General features: G+C 53.7%; 4 protein-coding genes across 4 annotated transcripts; 2 read left to right on the top strand and 2 right to left on the bottom strand.

Annotated features, from left to right (window-relative positions):
- Positions 1-430: 430 nt before the first annotated feature.
- Positions 431-2207, bottom strand: J4E86_005783 (uncharacterized protein; the record flags this gene model as incomplete). The annotated part of the gene is made up of 5 exons (XM_051446315.1): positions 431-823; positions 875-1405; positions 1453-1710; positions 1829-1935; positions 1985-2207. The coding sequence occupies 5 exons, from the start codon at positions 2205-2207 to the stop codon at positions 431-433; spliced, it is 1512 nt and encodes a 503-aa protein (XP_051303082.1).
- Positions 2208-4783: 2576 nt separating this feature from the next.
- Positions 4784-9618, top strand: J4E86_005784 (uncharacterized protein; the record flags this gene model as incomplete). Its single annotated transcript, XM_051446316.1, has 2 exons — positions 4784-9541; positions 9592-9618. The coding sequence occupies 2 exons, from the start codon at positions 4784-4786 to the stop codon at positions 9616-9618; spliced, it is 4785 nt and encodes a 1594-aa protein (XP_051303083.1).
- Positions 9619-10104: 486 nt separating this feature from the next.
- On the top strand, positions 10105-11791 carry J4E86_005785 (uncharacterized protein; the record flags this gene model as incomplete). The annotated part of the gene is made up of 2 exons (XM_051446317.1): positions 10105-10576; positions 10623-11791. The coding sequence occupies 2 exons, from the start codon at positions 10105-10107 to the stop codon at positions 11789-11791; spliced, it is 1641 nt and encodes a 546-aa protein (XP_051303084.1).
- Positions 11792-12175: 384 nt separating this feature from the next.
- J4E86_005786 (uncharacterized protein) lies at positions 12176-14953 on the bottom strand (the record flags this gene model as incomplete). Its single annotated transcript, XM_051446318.1, has 1 exon — positions 12176-14953. The coding sequence occupies one exon, from the start codon at positions 14951-14953 to the stop codon at positions 12176-12178; it is 2778 nt and encodes a 925-aa protein (XP_051303085.1).
- Between the last annotated feature and the right edge of the window lie 746 nt (positions 14954-15699).

The raw sequence follows: 15699 nt of genomic DNA on the forward strand, positions 1-15699 counted from the left end.
CGCTGAGATTCGAACTCCCGTACTTTGCGACAGGACTTGAACCTGCAATGGATAGAAGCGTGCGAACACGCCACTGAACCTTATTAAAGAGATCTTCTAAAGATTGTCGTATATATAGTAGAGCAACAGTAGGGCTCACATTGCAGAAAAAAGAAACATGACGTTGGTAAGATGATAGGGTAAGTGAAGGCAGAGTGAGAACCCAAGTGAAGGCAGGGTAAGAGCGAAGTAAAGGTAGGGCGAGAGCGCAAGTGAAGTCGGAGTGAGAGCGCAAATGAAGGCAGAGACTGGCGCGTGACTGTAGAGCAAGCAGAAAGCCGTAGTCGTAAAAGCAGATGCTTTTCGGGAAGTCATACTAGTTGTTGTATTGCGGCCACGAAGCCACCTCGGCCTGCCACCCAGGCATCTCGTGAGTCTTACAAGGGACAGTCTAGATAGTGTACAAATACCTCGGGTTGTCCTCGCCCATCTCAGCAATCTCCTCTTCAGTCTTGCCTTCGATCCTCCAGTCCTCCTTACCAGACAGCTTCCTGTTGTTCTTCATCCGGAAGTAGAAGTGCAGCGCAATGTAGATCGCGATACCGAGGGCCAGCAGCCCAATAGTAGCGCCGTAGCCCGGAATGTATGTTGGCGCGGTGTCGGCGGCGTACAAGAAAGGTGCCGCAACACCTGAGCAGTTACCGATGGTGATCTGCATACCGCTCGCGAAGGCTCGCTTTCCGTATCGGGGGTTGTTGACAGCGATCCAGGAGAAGGCGATTCCGGTGGCTACCCACAGGCCGAGCGCGACGATGAAGCAGCCAGCGAAGCTGAGGCCAAGTCCCTATACGCATGTGAGTACAGTGGATGAAGTTGTGGAATGTTGGAGGCCTACCTTGTTTGCGATGAGGAAGATGTACCCGATCATACTAACAGCGAGCCCACCTATACAGTAAAGACCTCTGTTTTGCGACTTATCGCTGAAGTATGCGCAGATGACGTAGGTAAGGAATCCGCAGACGTAGACGGGTATCGTCAACGCCTGAACCACTTGACGGCTCCATCCACCTCCGAGACCGTTGATGATGGTAGGTAGGAAGACGGAGAAACTGTAGAGCATGCCCAGCCCAACGAATTGCGCAATGGCATAGGCGTAGACCTTCCAGTCTTTCACACCCTTCATAACATCCTCGCGCGCGAGTTCCTGACCAGAAGTTGTTTGGCCGACTTCCTTCATTCGGAGCAGAACAAGGTTCCGGCGGTCTTCCTCGGTCAAAAAGCTGGCCGTCTCGGGGCTGTTGGGTAGGACGAAAGGTACGGCGATGGCGGTGATCACAGTTGGAATGCCGTTGATCAGGATGATCCAACGCCATCCGTTCCAGCCAGCTACACCATCGAGCTCACCGATCGCATAGGCTACAACACCCTGTGCTTGTTAGTTCCTTCCTTTTGGTTTGGGGAAGCGATACTTACACCCAGCCCACCCGCTAGTGCAGATGTACCATAGAAGCACGCCTGTCTCAAGCTAACGTTGCGCCGGTTGTAGAACATGCTCAAGTAAAGAATCACGCCTGGGAACAAGCCTGCTTCGAAAGTGCCGAGCAGAAGGCGGCAGACGATGAGTCCGGCGAAGTTGTTCACAAAGCAGGAGAATGTGGCCACCATGCCCCACATGAACATGAGACCTCCGAGATACCGAGCGGGCTTCATTCGCTTCAAGATCAAGTTTGACTAGGAGTTGAATTAGCATGTGTAGCCTATCCTTGGTAGACGCGGAGCTTACTGGAGTCTCAAATATCTAAGAGATGGTTAGTGAAAGTCATAAATGCTGAGTGAAAGCAATACTTACTACATAAGTGACGAACAAGATAGATACCGCAATTTGGAACTGATTGCTATTGGGATCCATGCCAAGATCCTCCTCCATCTTGTAGAGACGAGCATTTCCGATATTGACTGCGCGAAATCGTCAGTCTAAATCTCAAGATGAGCATACCGTACGCACCTCGATCCATGAAGTTCATCAAGTAGATCCAGCAGATCATGGGCACAATCCGGATGTCCAGCTTCCTCAGCAGCTTTGCTTCAGTGATAGGATCAATGTCAATCATCGAGGCGGATTGTTCGACATCTTCGAGTTTGAAAGGCGGGTTTGGCGATGTGTCCGAACCTTTCTCGTCCCTGTACTCCGGTTCCGTGAGCACGGGCCCATCTTTGTTTGCGTTCATGCTGTCAACGAACGAAAACAAAATTGTGTGAGTGCAATCTCGAGTTGGAGGTGTTTCCAGCGGGGAGGTAAGTTGCTGTGATCGTCGTCAACGGACCAAAAAGTATTGGAACCAGTCTGACCCTTATAACCCGAACACCTGGGGAAGGGTGCCCCAGCCCCATGGGGAAGCGAGATATGCCATGCGCTTGGTATACGGAGACGCACCGTTGGCATCGATCAGGCAGAAACACCGAAGCGAGTTTGATAATCTCGTCGTCGAAGTGCCGGTAGCCGTTCTTCCGCCCTGGCGTGCTTGGAGGCTCTGAATATGGGCGCTTCCAAGCTTCTAACACTGGGGTAATTGGTGGTTAACCAAGACCTTCACCTCCTTGGATCCTTAACCTATTTTGGCAAGGCTGGACGCGGATCGCGTCAACGGGACCAGATCTTCGGTACGGAGGAACGGGTATCTTCTGCTGTGCAGCCTATCATCTTACGAAACGCAAGGGTATTCGCAATCCCGTGTGCCAGATACTCGCAATACCTATGGTCAACAGCTTTCCCATGTAACGTGCACAGATACGAATGCCTGTCCGGACCTACAGCTTCTGCACAACTTTGAACAGCCGAATGATGAACAATTTGCGGTTGAACACGAGAACGATATGCACAGAGCGAGTTAGTACTATACACAACCGTGAATCGAGTGAAGTGACCTTGATCACGGTCATGTTTGGTGTGTGCATGCTGCGATCCACAGCAGTACTCCTCTTGGTGCTGAGAAATGCCACGGATGCCGCATTTGATTCGACCGGAGGACGCACTGGATCTGGTGAGGAGTACTTAGTCCGAGAGATTGCATACACATACTGCCTTCCATTGCTCCGTGGGTGTTGTTGTCATGCTCGATACCAAGTCGCCAAGTCCTTAGCCTGCGTTGACGCGCTTGGCAGTTGTGTCCTATGCAAGGACGTCGAGCTTCTCCACATCCAATGTTGCTACTGTATGAGGTAAGTGGGTATGACAAAAGATGATTCTTGGTGGTGAATGGAAGCATAATGACATATCAGTAAGTCTAAGATGCTTCGACAGACAACGTCGCGATGTGAGGCTCTTCGACGGCTTGTCGTTATTCTTGCCCAGCCGGATAGATCGGTATGAGATGCATCGCGGCTGCGTCTCTACAAATTGATTCGAGCGGGAAGGCTGAAACATTGCAGCAGTACTGCGCCTCGGGCGGAATAATAGATGCTTGTGCGGCGGTCTTCTGCATTCAAGAGGAAGTACGCCTGTTGTGCAGAGCGGGCAAAGGGATGTGATAGACGGCCAAGTACCGAGCCGTTGCCCAGCATGAGGAGGATCAGTAGAGATATGGCGCCGCTGACGATGATGATGAGAGATGATGGATGAACGAAGGCGGAACCGCTGGTGAATGATGGGACGAGGCAGGGGCAGCGCACCTTGGAAGGCGCGTCGCTTAGTCATCACGCCCTAAAACTCACGGCGCGAAGACACACCACGACTTGGAGATGCAGTGCTAAGCTCTCAAGACTTGCACATGAGATCCAAGGCACCATTCGACCGATTTAGCCCCACGTGTTTATCCCTGCTCGCCACGTGTCCATTGCGAGAAATCCGTTTGAAAGGCCGCGGTGAAGTATTGGCATGGAAGAGGGGAAGGTTCATGAGCTATTCTCTAATGCTGCCAAACAGCCACTAGTGCCTTGATGAGTTCCTCCGTCACTCGGACACCTGTACAGATCTCTTCTTCGGTCTCCAGTTGCGGCACTTGGAAGAACACAACGTCTCGTCCGCCTGTCCGATTTTGCATCTTGAGTAGGCTGATGAAGTAGTTGAAACCACACACATACGAGCCCATATCATCGCTGAGCCTGACGTCGACAGCTTGTCTTAATTTTCCCTTTCCTTTCGTCTTCGAAACCCCGATAGAAGATAAGCTTGCCTCCATATGTCAGCTGCTGCATCGATATTGATCGTCGTCGCCAGAGATGATGACACTTCTGCAAAGGTCCTTTTGTTATCTGCTCTCGTAAACACCCGCTTCTCGATATCTGGAATAATGTGACATCCATCTCTTAGGGCACTACTTTCGATCTCGAATACCCCCGCTGTCGACATCGAGACTCATATGCAGTTGGATTGTGTGTGAGTGGACTATTCGACTACGCTGGTCGAGCGACGCGTATGAAGCGCATTTTAATGTCGTACGATGGCCTTACCCATCACGAGGGCCAACACGCGCGAGCGAAAGTTCTGTACGCGTAAAGCTTAGAACGGGCAGGGCGCTGATGGTATTGGGCGAAGTTGGTGTTGGAAGCGTGAAGCGGTGGCGCGGTCGGGGATGACATGGGTTCCCCACGTCAGGCATGCAAGGTCCGGTAGCGGTGCACTTTGATTTCGAAGAACGCAACCCTCGCAAAAAGTGTACTCCCGGTTTGACTCACACCCACGACCTCTCAAACATAATGCGCTGAGTACGATACTCGCCCTCATCAATTGTAATCCCTTGTAGCCTTACTTCGCGCATTCAGCAGCTAGCGGCTCTTTGTGCAAGTCTGACTCGCACCGCCCACCATGGCGAGCAACGGCGTCAATGTCGCGCAGGGTGAGCCGACCAAGGTGACGATCCTGGGCAAAGACTCGATAGTCGTCGACTACGGCATCTGGCAGAATTACATCGCCCAGGACCTGCTTACCAACATTCCCTCGTCGACGTACGTCCTCATCACCGACACCAACATCGGCCCACTCTACACGCCCACATTCGAGCGCGCCTTCGCGTCCACCGCATCTTCGCTCTCGTCCTCCCCACGCCTCCTCACCTACCAAATCGCGCCCGGTGAGACGTCCAAGTCGCGGAATACCAAGGCAGCCGTAGAAGATTGGCTGCTGTCGCAAGGATGTGTGCGCGACACCGTCATAATAGCACTGGGCGGAGGCGTCATTGGGGATATGATAGGCTATGTCGCGGCGACGTACATGCGCGGCATCAAGTTCGTCAACGTGCCTACCACATTGCTGGCCATGGTCGACTCGAGCATAGGCGGAAAGACGGCCATTGACGTGCCCGCGGGCAAGAACTTGGTCGGCGCCTTCTGGCAGCCCGAGAGAATATACATTGATTTGCAGTTCCTCGAGTCGCTGCCCAAGAGAGAGGTCGTCAACGGCATGGCGGAGGTGGTCAAGACGGCGGCAATCTGGAACGAGGAGGAATTCACAACACTTGAGGGCAACGCAGACGCCATCCTGGCTGCCATTGACCAAAAGCCCGTCAACGGCCGCAAGAACTTCGACAAGATCGCCAGCATACTGAAGCGCATAGTGCTGGGCTCAGTACGCGTCAAGGCTGAAGTCGTCTCGGCCGACGAGCGCGAAGGCGGCCTGCGCAATCTGCTCAACTTCGGACACTCGATCGGACACGCTTACGAAGCCATCCTCACACCCCAGATCCTCCACGGAGAGTGCGTCGCGATAGGAATGGTCAAGGAGGCCGAGCTGGCCAGATACCTGGGTGTACTGGATCCCTCCGCAGTCGCACGCTTGACTAAGTGCATCGCGAGCTACGGACTGCCCACATCGCTGGCGGACAAGACGGTGCGCAAGCGGTCGGCCAACAAACACTGTCCTGTGGACGAGCTTATCAAGATCATGGCTGTGGACAAGAAGAATGCAGGCAAGACTAAGAAGATCGTGCTTTTGTCCGGCATTGGCAGGACGCACGAGAAGAAGGCCAGCTCCGTCGAGGATCGCGATATCAGGATCGCCCTGTCACCGAGCATATCTGTTCATCCCGGTATCCCCTCCGACTTGAACGTGACATGTAGACCTCCAGGATCCAAGAGTATCTCCAACCGAGTCCTCGTACTTGCTGCGCTTGGAACCGGCTCGTGTCGCATCACCAACTTGCTGCACTCTGACGACACGCAAGTTATGCTAGACGCGCTGGCAAAGATGCAGGGTGCTAGTTTCGCGTGGGAGAATGACGGCAAGGAGCTAGTCGTCACCGGCAATGGCGGAAACCTCAAAGCGTCGAGCAACGAACTCTACCTCGGAAACGCTGGCACTGCCGCGCGTTTCCTGACTTCGGTGACTGCACTGTGCCAGCCCGTCGAGGGTGTGACTTCCACAGTAGTCACCGGCAACGCGCGCATGAAGGAGCGACCCATTGGCCCGCTGGTCAAGTCACTCCGCACCATGGGCGTCGAAATTGACTACCAAGAGAATGAAGGCAGCTTGCCGTTGCGAATCTCTGCATGTGGTGGCTTTGGTCCGGATTCCTTCACGGGCGAGATTGAGCTTACTGCCAACGTGTCGTCGCAATACGTATCATCCATCCTCCTGAGCGCGCCATACTCCAAGAAGCCTGTAACACTGCGGCTGGTCGGTGGCAAAGTAATCTCCCAACCATACATCGATATGACCATCGCCATGATGGCTTCCTTTGGCGTGCAGGTCGAGAGATCCCAGGATGATCCCAACACCTACCACATCCCCAACAAGCCCTACACCAACCCCTCCGAATATGAGGTGGAAAGCGATGCTAGCTCTGCTACCTACCCTCTCGCGATCGCGGCTATAACGGGTACGACGTGCACAGTGCCCAACATCGGCTCAGGCTCCCTGCAAGGTGATGCGCGCTTCGCTGTTGAGGTTCTAAAACCTATGGGCTGCAAGGTTGAACAGTCCGAGACCTCTACAACGGTCACAGGCCCTCCTCGCGGCGAATTGAAAGCCGTCAAGGAGATTGACATGGAACCCATGACCGATGCTTTCCTCACAGCATCCGTATTGGCCGCAGTAGCATCGTCGAATGGTAGCACGACCACCACCCGCATCTATGGTATTGCAAACCAGCGTGTCAAGGAATGTAACCGCATTCAAGCCATGGAAGATGAGCTCGCCAAGTTTGGTGTCACTTGCAGACAATTTGACGATGGTATTGAAGTTGATGGAAGGGCTTATGAGCTCGAAGCTCCCAAGGTCGGTATCCACTGCTACGATGATCATCGTGTCGCCATGAGTTTTGCTGTGCTCTCATTAGTGGCCCCAACGCCCGTTCTCATCCTTGAGAAAGAATGTACTGGAAAGACATGGCCTGGATACTGGGACTCTCTGAGCCAGATCTTCAAGACCGAGCTTTCAGGTGTAGAGCTACCGCCACGACCGAATGCACACAAGGCAGCGTCGAAGACTGAACAGAAGTCGATCTTCATCATCGGAATGCGCGGCGCCGGCAAGACGACTGCTGGTGGGTGGGCAGCGCGTGCGCTCGGACGTCCTTTCATTGACCTGGATACTGCACTCGAGGAGCATGTTGGCATGACAATACCTGAACTCATCAAAACGCAGGGGTGGGATGGCTTCCGGAACGAGGAGCTGAAGCTTCTCGCTCAGACTGTCAAGGAGAAGCCTAATGGGCATGTCTTCGCCTGCGGTGGTGGAATAGTCGAGACACCTGAAGCTCGCAAGATTCTTGTCGACTATCAGAAGAGTGGCGGTATAGTTCTACTTGTCACGCGTGATATCAACAAGGTAGTCGCCTTCTTACAGATCGATAAGACACGGCCAGCGTACGTAGACGATATCATGGGCGTATGGCTGCGAAGGAAGGACTGGTACACAGAGTGCAGTAACTACCGCTTCCACAGTCAGGTCCCAGGATCTGGTGGACTCGCTCAGACGCAAGGAGAGATTGCCCGTTTCCTGAACACCATCACTGGCAAGGCCACCACGTTGAAGGGTCTCAAGAAGAGGAAGCATTCTTTCTTCGTCTGCTTATCTGCACCCCGACTTGAGCCTTGCATCAAGACTCTACCGGAGATAGTAGTCGGATCGGATGCTGTTGAGCTCAGAGTCGACTTGTTGGAAGACCCCAACGGGCAAGAAGGCCTGCCAACACCAGAGTTCGTGATCGAGCAACTGACAATACTGCGGACCGTAACATCGATACCTATCATATTCACCTTGCGAACGAAAGCACAAGGCGGAAGATTCCCAGACCAGGCTTACGATGAGGCCCTCGTGCTTTACCGGACAGCATTACGACTTGGTTGTGACTTTGTAGATCTGGAGATGACCATGCCAGAAGACATCCTGCGCGAGGTTTCCAACACTCGCGGATACTCCGAGATCATCGCTAGCCATCACGATCCCAAAGGCGAGCTCAACTGGAGAAATGGCTCGTGGATGCAGTACTACAACCGCGCGTTGCAGTACGGTACTGTCATTAAACTTGTGGGTGTCGCCAAGTCGCTCGAAGATAACTATGCGCTTGCAGAGTTCAAGAGCTGGGCGAACACTGCGCATCCCGTCCCCTTGATCGCCATTAACATGGGCGAGCACGGTAAGCTGAGCAGGATACTCAATGGCTTCATGACACCCGTCTCGCACCCGCTTCTGCCCTCGGCTACCGCACCAGGTCAACTATCTGCAGCAGATATCAGGCGAGGCTTGTCGTTGATGGGCGAGATTACGACGAAGAAGTTATTCATCTTCGGCTCACCAGTCGCACAAAGCCCTAGCCCACGTCTCCACAACAAGCTGTTCGGTGAGACTGGGCTTCCGCACGTCTACGGCCGCCATGAGACTACGGATGCAAGCTCAATCAAGGACATCATCCGCTCGCCAGACTTCGGTGGAGCCAGTGTGACAATCCCGCTGAAGCAGGACGTCGTACCTCTCCTCGACGGTTTAGGCCCAGAAGTCGACGTCATTGGTGCCCTCAACACCATCGTTCCCGAGAGCTCCATCGATGAATCCAGCGGTGAAGAGGTCGTCCGTCTAATCGGTCGCAACACCGACTATCTAGGCATGATACTCATCCTCCGCAACGCCGGCGCCCAAGGCAGCGGCTCTGCCCTCGTCATCGGCGGCGGCGGAACAAGTCGCGCTGCCATCTACGCACTCAAGGAAATGGGCTACGGGCCAATCTACCTCCTCGGCCGCAACCCCTCGAAGATGGAAACACTCAAGAACGCTTTCTCATCAGAATACAACCTACACGTCATCGGCTCCCCAGAAGAGGTCCAATCTATGGAAAGCACGCCACAGGTCGCTATCGGAACCATCCCTGCTGACCAACCCATCGACGTCGCCATCCGTGAGACGCTTTGCACTTTGTTCGAGAAGGGCAAGGCGAGCGTCAAGGACGTGGAACCAGGTCCAGAAAGAATACTGTTGGAAATGGCGTACAAGCCTCCCGTGACAGCGTTGATCCAGCTCGCGATGGACAACGGATGGAAGACTGTTAATGGTCTGGAAGTTCTGGTTGGACAGGGGGTGCACCAGTTTGAGTACTGGACTGGTGTCAAGCCGCTGTATGCGGTTGCTAGGGTGAGTTTGGCTGTGTGAATCATAATTAGGATGAAGCTAACGTTGCGCAGGATGCTGTGATCAACCAAACGGACTAGAAGGGGAAGAAGTTTCCATCGGTGGGGGATATGGGTGTTTTGGTCGTTCTTATGAACTTAGTATAGATGAAAAGCACGATACATCAACATGCCATCTTCCGTTTGCAATGCCCAAACTATGTTGATGTAACGCAGTAGTCATATTGAGGTGAAGGTCATTACACGTCGAGCTGGCTTCCCAGGTATGGTGATGTGATACCGCGCTGGCGCACGGATGTCTTCACGTGGCGCTCTAGTCTTTTATAGTGCTAGCGTCTGACATCATCCTGCGGTCCCGTTGGCTGAACAGCAGCACCCTGTCTCTGCTTTCTGCCAGCGCGGACATAGAGGAATACATCTATATGAACGACGCCCATCGTGTTATTCGACTCCAGATCAACCCGAAACCTTTGAATGCCAAGTATATCCTTCGCAGGAGCCAAGAAACGCAAGACGCGTCATTCCGGTTACACCTTCACAAAGGCACGTCAAGAACCTGGAATCACGATGCTCGGGCCAGCCGAGAGCGGACTCTTGCGTCTGGTCGATGAACTCCTCCTCAACATCATCGACCATGTCGAAGGCCAGGATGCGCTTTGCAGTCTTGCTGCGACGTGCACGCGGTTTCAAGGCCTCGTTGAACCCTACATCTGGCGCAAACTAGTAGTCTTGACAGGAGGACACGCGCAAAGGATTGCCACGGCACTGGACAGCCGGGATAATCGGACAGACTATATCCAGGACCTGGCTATCCGCTACAAGGATGAATATCGCGAGGGGATTGAGGATCTGAACCATTATCTGAGTTTGATGGGTAGGCTGCGTCACCTGCATGTCGAGAGCCCTTGCCCGAACAACTTGGAATGGCAGAATGGCATCTACTTCGACGGATACTCAAGGACCGATTACAACAACTTGCTTGCAGCATCAGTGTATCCACGCGCGGGCATGCCGATGACGTTGCCGATGCTACAGTCGTGTAAGTCAGATGTTTCATCACAATGAGCCTAACTAACGAGACGCAGTAACGCTCCACGCGCATGGTTCTGGAGATAACAAGTTCAGATTAGGTCGCGCAGTCGCGATGTTCAAGCATCCAACTTTGCGTAATATCACATTATCGTGTTTGAACTTTGACGGAGATCTCCAAATCTCCGAATCAGAGAAGAAGACAACATCCCTTCAGTCTCTAACGCTTATCGAATGTAACGTCAACGTTCCGTTCCTAGACAATATCCTGAGCCTACCCAAAGCTCTCAAGGAGTTGTCAATCGGAGAGCGATTGCACGTCTTCCAGGAATGCCAACCATCCATGGATCCTGAACAACGCACATCCTCATCTCGATTTCTAGTCGCGCTGCAGAAACAAGCACATTCATTGCAGCGCTTAACACATTGCGGTGGTCATGTTGGCTATTTGACCCAGCGCGACACCGATCCCGAAGGCGCCGAAAAGCTCCGCTCTCTCGTCGAGCTAGAATACCTCGAGCTAGGTTTTGAGTCACACCTCTACTACTACCTACGACAAAGCGGCTTCCCGCCATCCCTAAAGTCTCTAAAGATGCTCGACTCAGCCATCTCCATCAACTCAGGCCACGACCTCCGCTCGCTCTCCGACATCGCCTTCCGCTCCCTCACCTCGCTCGTGGACGTCTGTCTCCCAAGAACACTTGCAGACGACTTCATACTGCACCTCAAATTCTCCGACCACTCTTTCTTCCGCCTCTTCGAAATCGTGGACGCAACAGAGCAAGCCCACCTCCTCAGCGCCCTCTTCTTCGACCGCGCGGCCACCTACAAAATCGCCACCATGCTCAAATCGTACAGCACAAACGCCCACTTCATTGTTTCACGAGAAATGTTTCCATCAGGCAAATCCTTCATTCCGCCGTATATGGAGGGGGAGGAGCTGCCCGTCGAGGAATTGATGTACACCAGCGACGACTTCTGGCGCTTCAACGGCATCAACTACCGCATTATGGATGATGAGAATTGGAGGGATGAGCTCAAGAAGGGGAAGAAGCTGGTGGTTTGTAAGCGGTGTCGGAGTAGGGGGTTGGGCGTGGACGAGTGTCGTAGCTTGGGTGATGGATCTGCTTGCATTCCTTGTAAGGGCACCGGGCTGGGGGTGTGCGAATGGGAGAGAGATGAGAGTGGGGAGTTGGTTAGTGCTGGTGATGTGAAGGCGGAGTAGTTTTGGGTGGTGTGGCGAGTTGGCTTTGTAGAAAAGAAGAACTAGATTGTCACGGGCGCTGCTTAGATATGTGATGATGATAACGGGTGACTGATCAAGGTTGGTTGGTTACCGGGACCTACCATGCGCGTAGCAGGGAAGAAGAAGTGTAAGACGGATGCACGTGGTCGATGCAGAATTCCAATAGCTGTCGTACATTAACTTTCTACCCATCTACAGAATTTTCCTTGTGACACCTCCTATTCCTCAGATCCCATCCCAGACCTTACAATATAAACGCCACACACATCACCAGAACTTAACAAAAGAAAGACAGAAGACCGAGATAGCGCCCCTAACCCCCACCAACCATCCTGATCGCCCTTGCAGCGACCCTACAGATCCTTACACCTCCTCCTCCTCCTCCAAAACCTGCACAACACCCCCGTTCAAAGACTTCGCGTCCAACAAATCTCTCAATCGATTCCCACCAGGCGTAAACTCCATCCCACGTCTCGCATCCTCTGCAATCTTCCTATCGATCGCTTGATCCAGACTACTCACGATGGCTTTACTTGGTGTACGCGTCGCGTTGCGGTCAACAACGGGTATGCGGCGGTTTACTGGGGTCTTGGCCGCGGTTATGGGCTGTCTGAGGTTGTTGTTGACGACAGCGGCGTTTCGAGGCGGTGGAGCTGGAGTCTTTAGGACTAGCGTTTTGGGAGCCGGCGCGCTGGGCTTAGATCTGGGCGTTGATGGGGCACTTGGCTTGTTGGAGAGCGGTCTTGGCTTGACATCTTTGGCAGGAGGGAGAACTCTTGAAGTCCTAGTTGATGCAGGTACCTTGATGGGGGTGAGGATCTTCGCGGGTGAACCGTCTGGTGTAGTAGACTCGTCCGCCGGGCTTCCTGCCTGTATCGTCGCTGGCGTATTCTTAGCTGCGACCGTCGGACGATTGATCTGCGCCTTCTTCCGATCCTCGTCGTGCCAATTAGCAAGTCGGTCAGCAATGTCTCCCGCGCTAGCGAACTCTTGTTCATACGGTCGCGGACCCTCAGAAGGAACTCGAGTGGATGTAGTGGAGAGGACCACAGATTTCCGGATCGGAACAGGTCTAGTGTTGACAGGAGCAGTTGGTACGTTTGGTAGACGCTCTTTCAAAGCTGCCACGGCCTTACTATGACCCGAGGCACTGGCAAGCGGCTTCGATCCAGCTTGAGGGACAGACTGTGTTCGCATCCTGGGCTTAGCGGCGTTCACTGATGGTATGCGGCTATGCGGGGAGCTGAGTGTTGTTGTGCTTGGTGGTGCCACGGGTTTGGCTGGGGTCGCTGGGGTCTTGCGTGGTGTACTAGTCACAGCACTAGACTTGCTTGTTGCTGACACTGTGGTCTTTGATCGAGGGCGGGATCTTTCGGGAACCGCAGTTTTAGTCGCACCCATACGCTGAGGAGTTTCCTTCTTAGCTGCGAGAAGACGGTCTCTCGTTGCTTGTGCTGAGGTAGGAGCACTAGATTTCAATCGTGGTATACCTGGCGTGCCGGAGACCTTCAACGGTGCTAGTGAGTTGCTAGTACCTCTTACTCCATTCGCTTGTACGGTCGCAATCGATGGGTTGTCGGAGTTGGCTCTACTGAGGGTTTTTGGTGTACCAACAACACCTGGGCTTCTGATATCTTGCTGGCCTCTAACGAAGTAGTCATTCGACATTGCAGGGAGCTCGTTCAGATTGAGCGGGCCGCAAAACGTTGGGTCGACAACGCCTGACGAGCGGCGCATCGTCGCTTCCAGATTGGCCATGTCCTTTCGCATCTTCAAAAGTACGCTTGGATCAGTCCCCACTCGCCTCTGGTGGCTTGCAGGTAGGGGCTTCAAAGAAGCCGTCTCCATATTTTGCCACCTGACCTGGTGTTCTTGCTGCGACGGCGATTTCTGAAGGGTCTCCGACCTTCGCTTTGGGAAGAGAAGCGGGCGGTGTGGTGGGGCTGGTGCCTCGCGTGTCGTGTTCAGGGTTTTGAAAGACCCCAGACTGGCTGCACGTAACGGCAGTGCAGGTCGCGGTTCGCTTGACACGTCTGCAGTATCATCTGTGGTAATGGAAGAGGGAAAAGCCGCCTCGGTTGATCCAGACGACGACGACTCAATCTGGTTACTCTTATCCTGTCCCGGGTCGACTGATGCAGGCTCATGTAGAATCAAAGACCCTGTCTCGCTGACATGGGTAGGAGGGTCTGTATTGGCCATCGTGGCCGTACCATTGGCCGACATCCGCAGGAAAGAAGGCGACTCTCCCAGCTTGAGCTTCTCCGACGCCTTGCGCAGGGGTGTCGGTATAGGAGAGACCATGTCGTGGGTGTAGGCGGTTGACCAGTCACGCGTGCTAGTAGTGTTGCTGATAAGACTTGCCATGAGGTGTCCGATGTTTTCTGGGCACTTGTTCGCTGGTGGCGCCTGCCTCGTGGATTCATGATGCGGGGTCGGGTCGGTGGCAGTCGCGACCAAGTTTGCTGGAGCGTGCTCGTCCTTCAGGTCCACAAGACGTTCGGGTGGCATACGGAGTGTCTCCTCTGGCCCTGTGAGGAGTTCTCTCGCGAGGCGTGCAGATGTCTTGAGCGGATCTACAGGTGAGTCGTCTTGTTCAATCGAGCGCTTGATGGGACTTCCAGGTCGATTACTTCCAGGTGTCTTGAGCAAGCCTTTCCTCTTCGGAGTGACAGTAGCTATTTTGGCAGGACTCTGCTTCACTGCGCTGTGATTCTTTCGCGGGCTGGGCGTTGTCCGAACAGGAGTCCGTGGATCCGTATCTTGCTTGTGCATCCTCGCCCGTGTAGGCGTACCAAACAACGGTTTTGCAGGGCTCTTCTTGGTCGTCTCATCACGCTTGAGCGGGCTGCGCGTCGCCCTCGTGGGTGTACTCACTGCATTCTCTTTCGTTGGGCTCGCCTTCTTCAACGGGCTAGGCGTCCTCGTCCTCGTGGGCGTGTCTTCTCCCTTTGGTGTCTGGCTTTTGCTTGTCGTTCCGGTCTTCTTTGGCGTGATCTTGTTGGGGGGCAGTTCGATTGAGAAGTAGAACGCGCCCTGGCCAACTTCGAGCTTCATCGGCGATGGTTGTGTCCTCTTGGGAGTATGGCGAACTACGACTGGGCTGTCGCGCGCCTTCTCGAAAGATTTCTGGGTCTCCATGGGCGGACGCGACGGTGTCGCAGGCGGCATCGAGACTGCTCGCAGAAAGCGTCGGTGCAATGGAGTAGAGTCGGGAGTCGAGGGACTGCCGTGCTTTTTAGGCGACGGAAACGTTGTGGTAATGGTGGCTGTAGATCCTGCGTTGTCATTTGGTACAGAGGCTGGCGTGGTGGTCGGGCTCGCACTGTAGGTCCTAGCGGCTTTAGTCGGGTTAGTCCCGGGAGCAGCATCAGTGAACGCCTCCATCATGTGATTCCGTCTAGGGTGAGACGGCCAGCGACTGTTGAGGAGATCAAGAGAGCCCGACACAGAGCTGCTAAGTGGAATGCACAGTATGCAAGCTTTAGAGATTCAACAAGACAGTCGCGACAAATGTTTTGCAATCAGCTGTGTAACAAACAAACATCAGATCGTCCCGCATATGCATACTGCCGTGAGACATGCAAGAGACTGGTTTCTTTTTGAGGATTTGGGTCCCATCGGAAATTAGCGTAAACCCAGTTCATCAAAAGCAACGTGCTCCGGGAACATGTGGAGACGACATGGCACGAGCTCCCTGCCAAAAAAAGATGCCTCGCGCTCTCACGCCTCACTGGCAAAGGAGGACATGCACAGGCGCACTTGACTTTGTGAACAATCGATTCCTGCCCAAGAGTAAGCAGAACTCCGTCTACATGGTCAGGTCTAGGTATCACGCTGTTACCGAGTGATCCGATGCAAGGAATATCCCACGCGACTATTCAACA

The sequence above is a fragment of the Alternaria arbusti genome (genome assembly GCF_024043155.1).
Source record: "Alternaria arbusti strain BMP 1465 chromosome Unknown scaffold_6, whole genome shotgun sequence".
NCBI classification, from domain to species: Eukaryota; Fungi; Ascomycota; class Dothideomycetes; order Pleosporales; family Pleosporaceae; genus Alternaria; species Alternaria arbusti.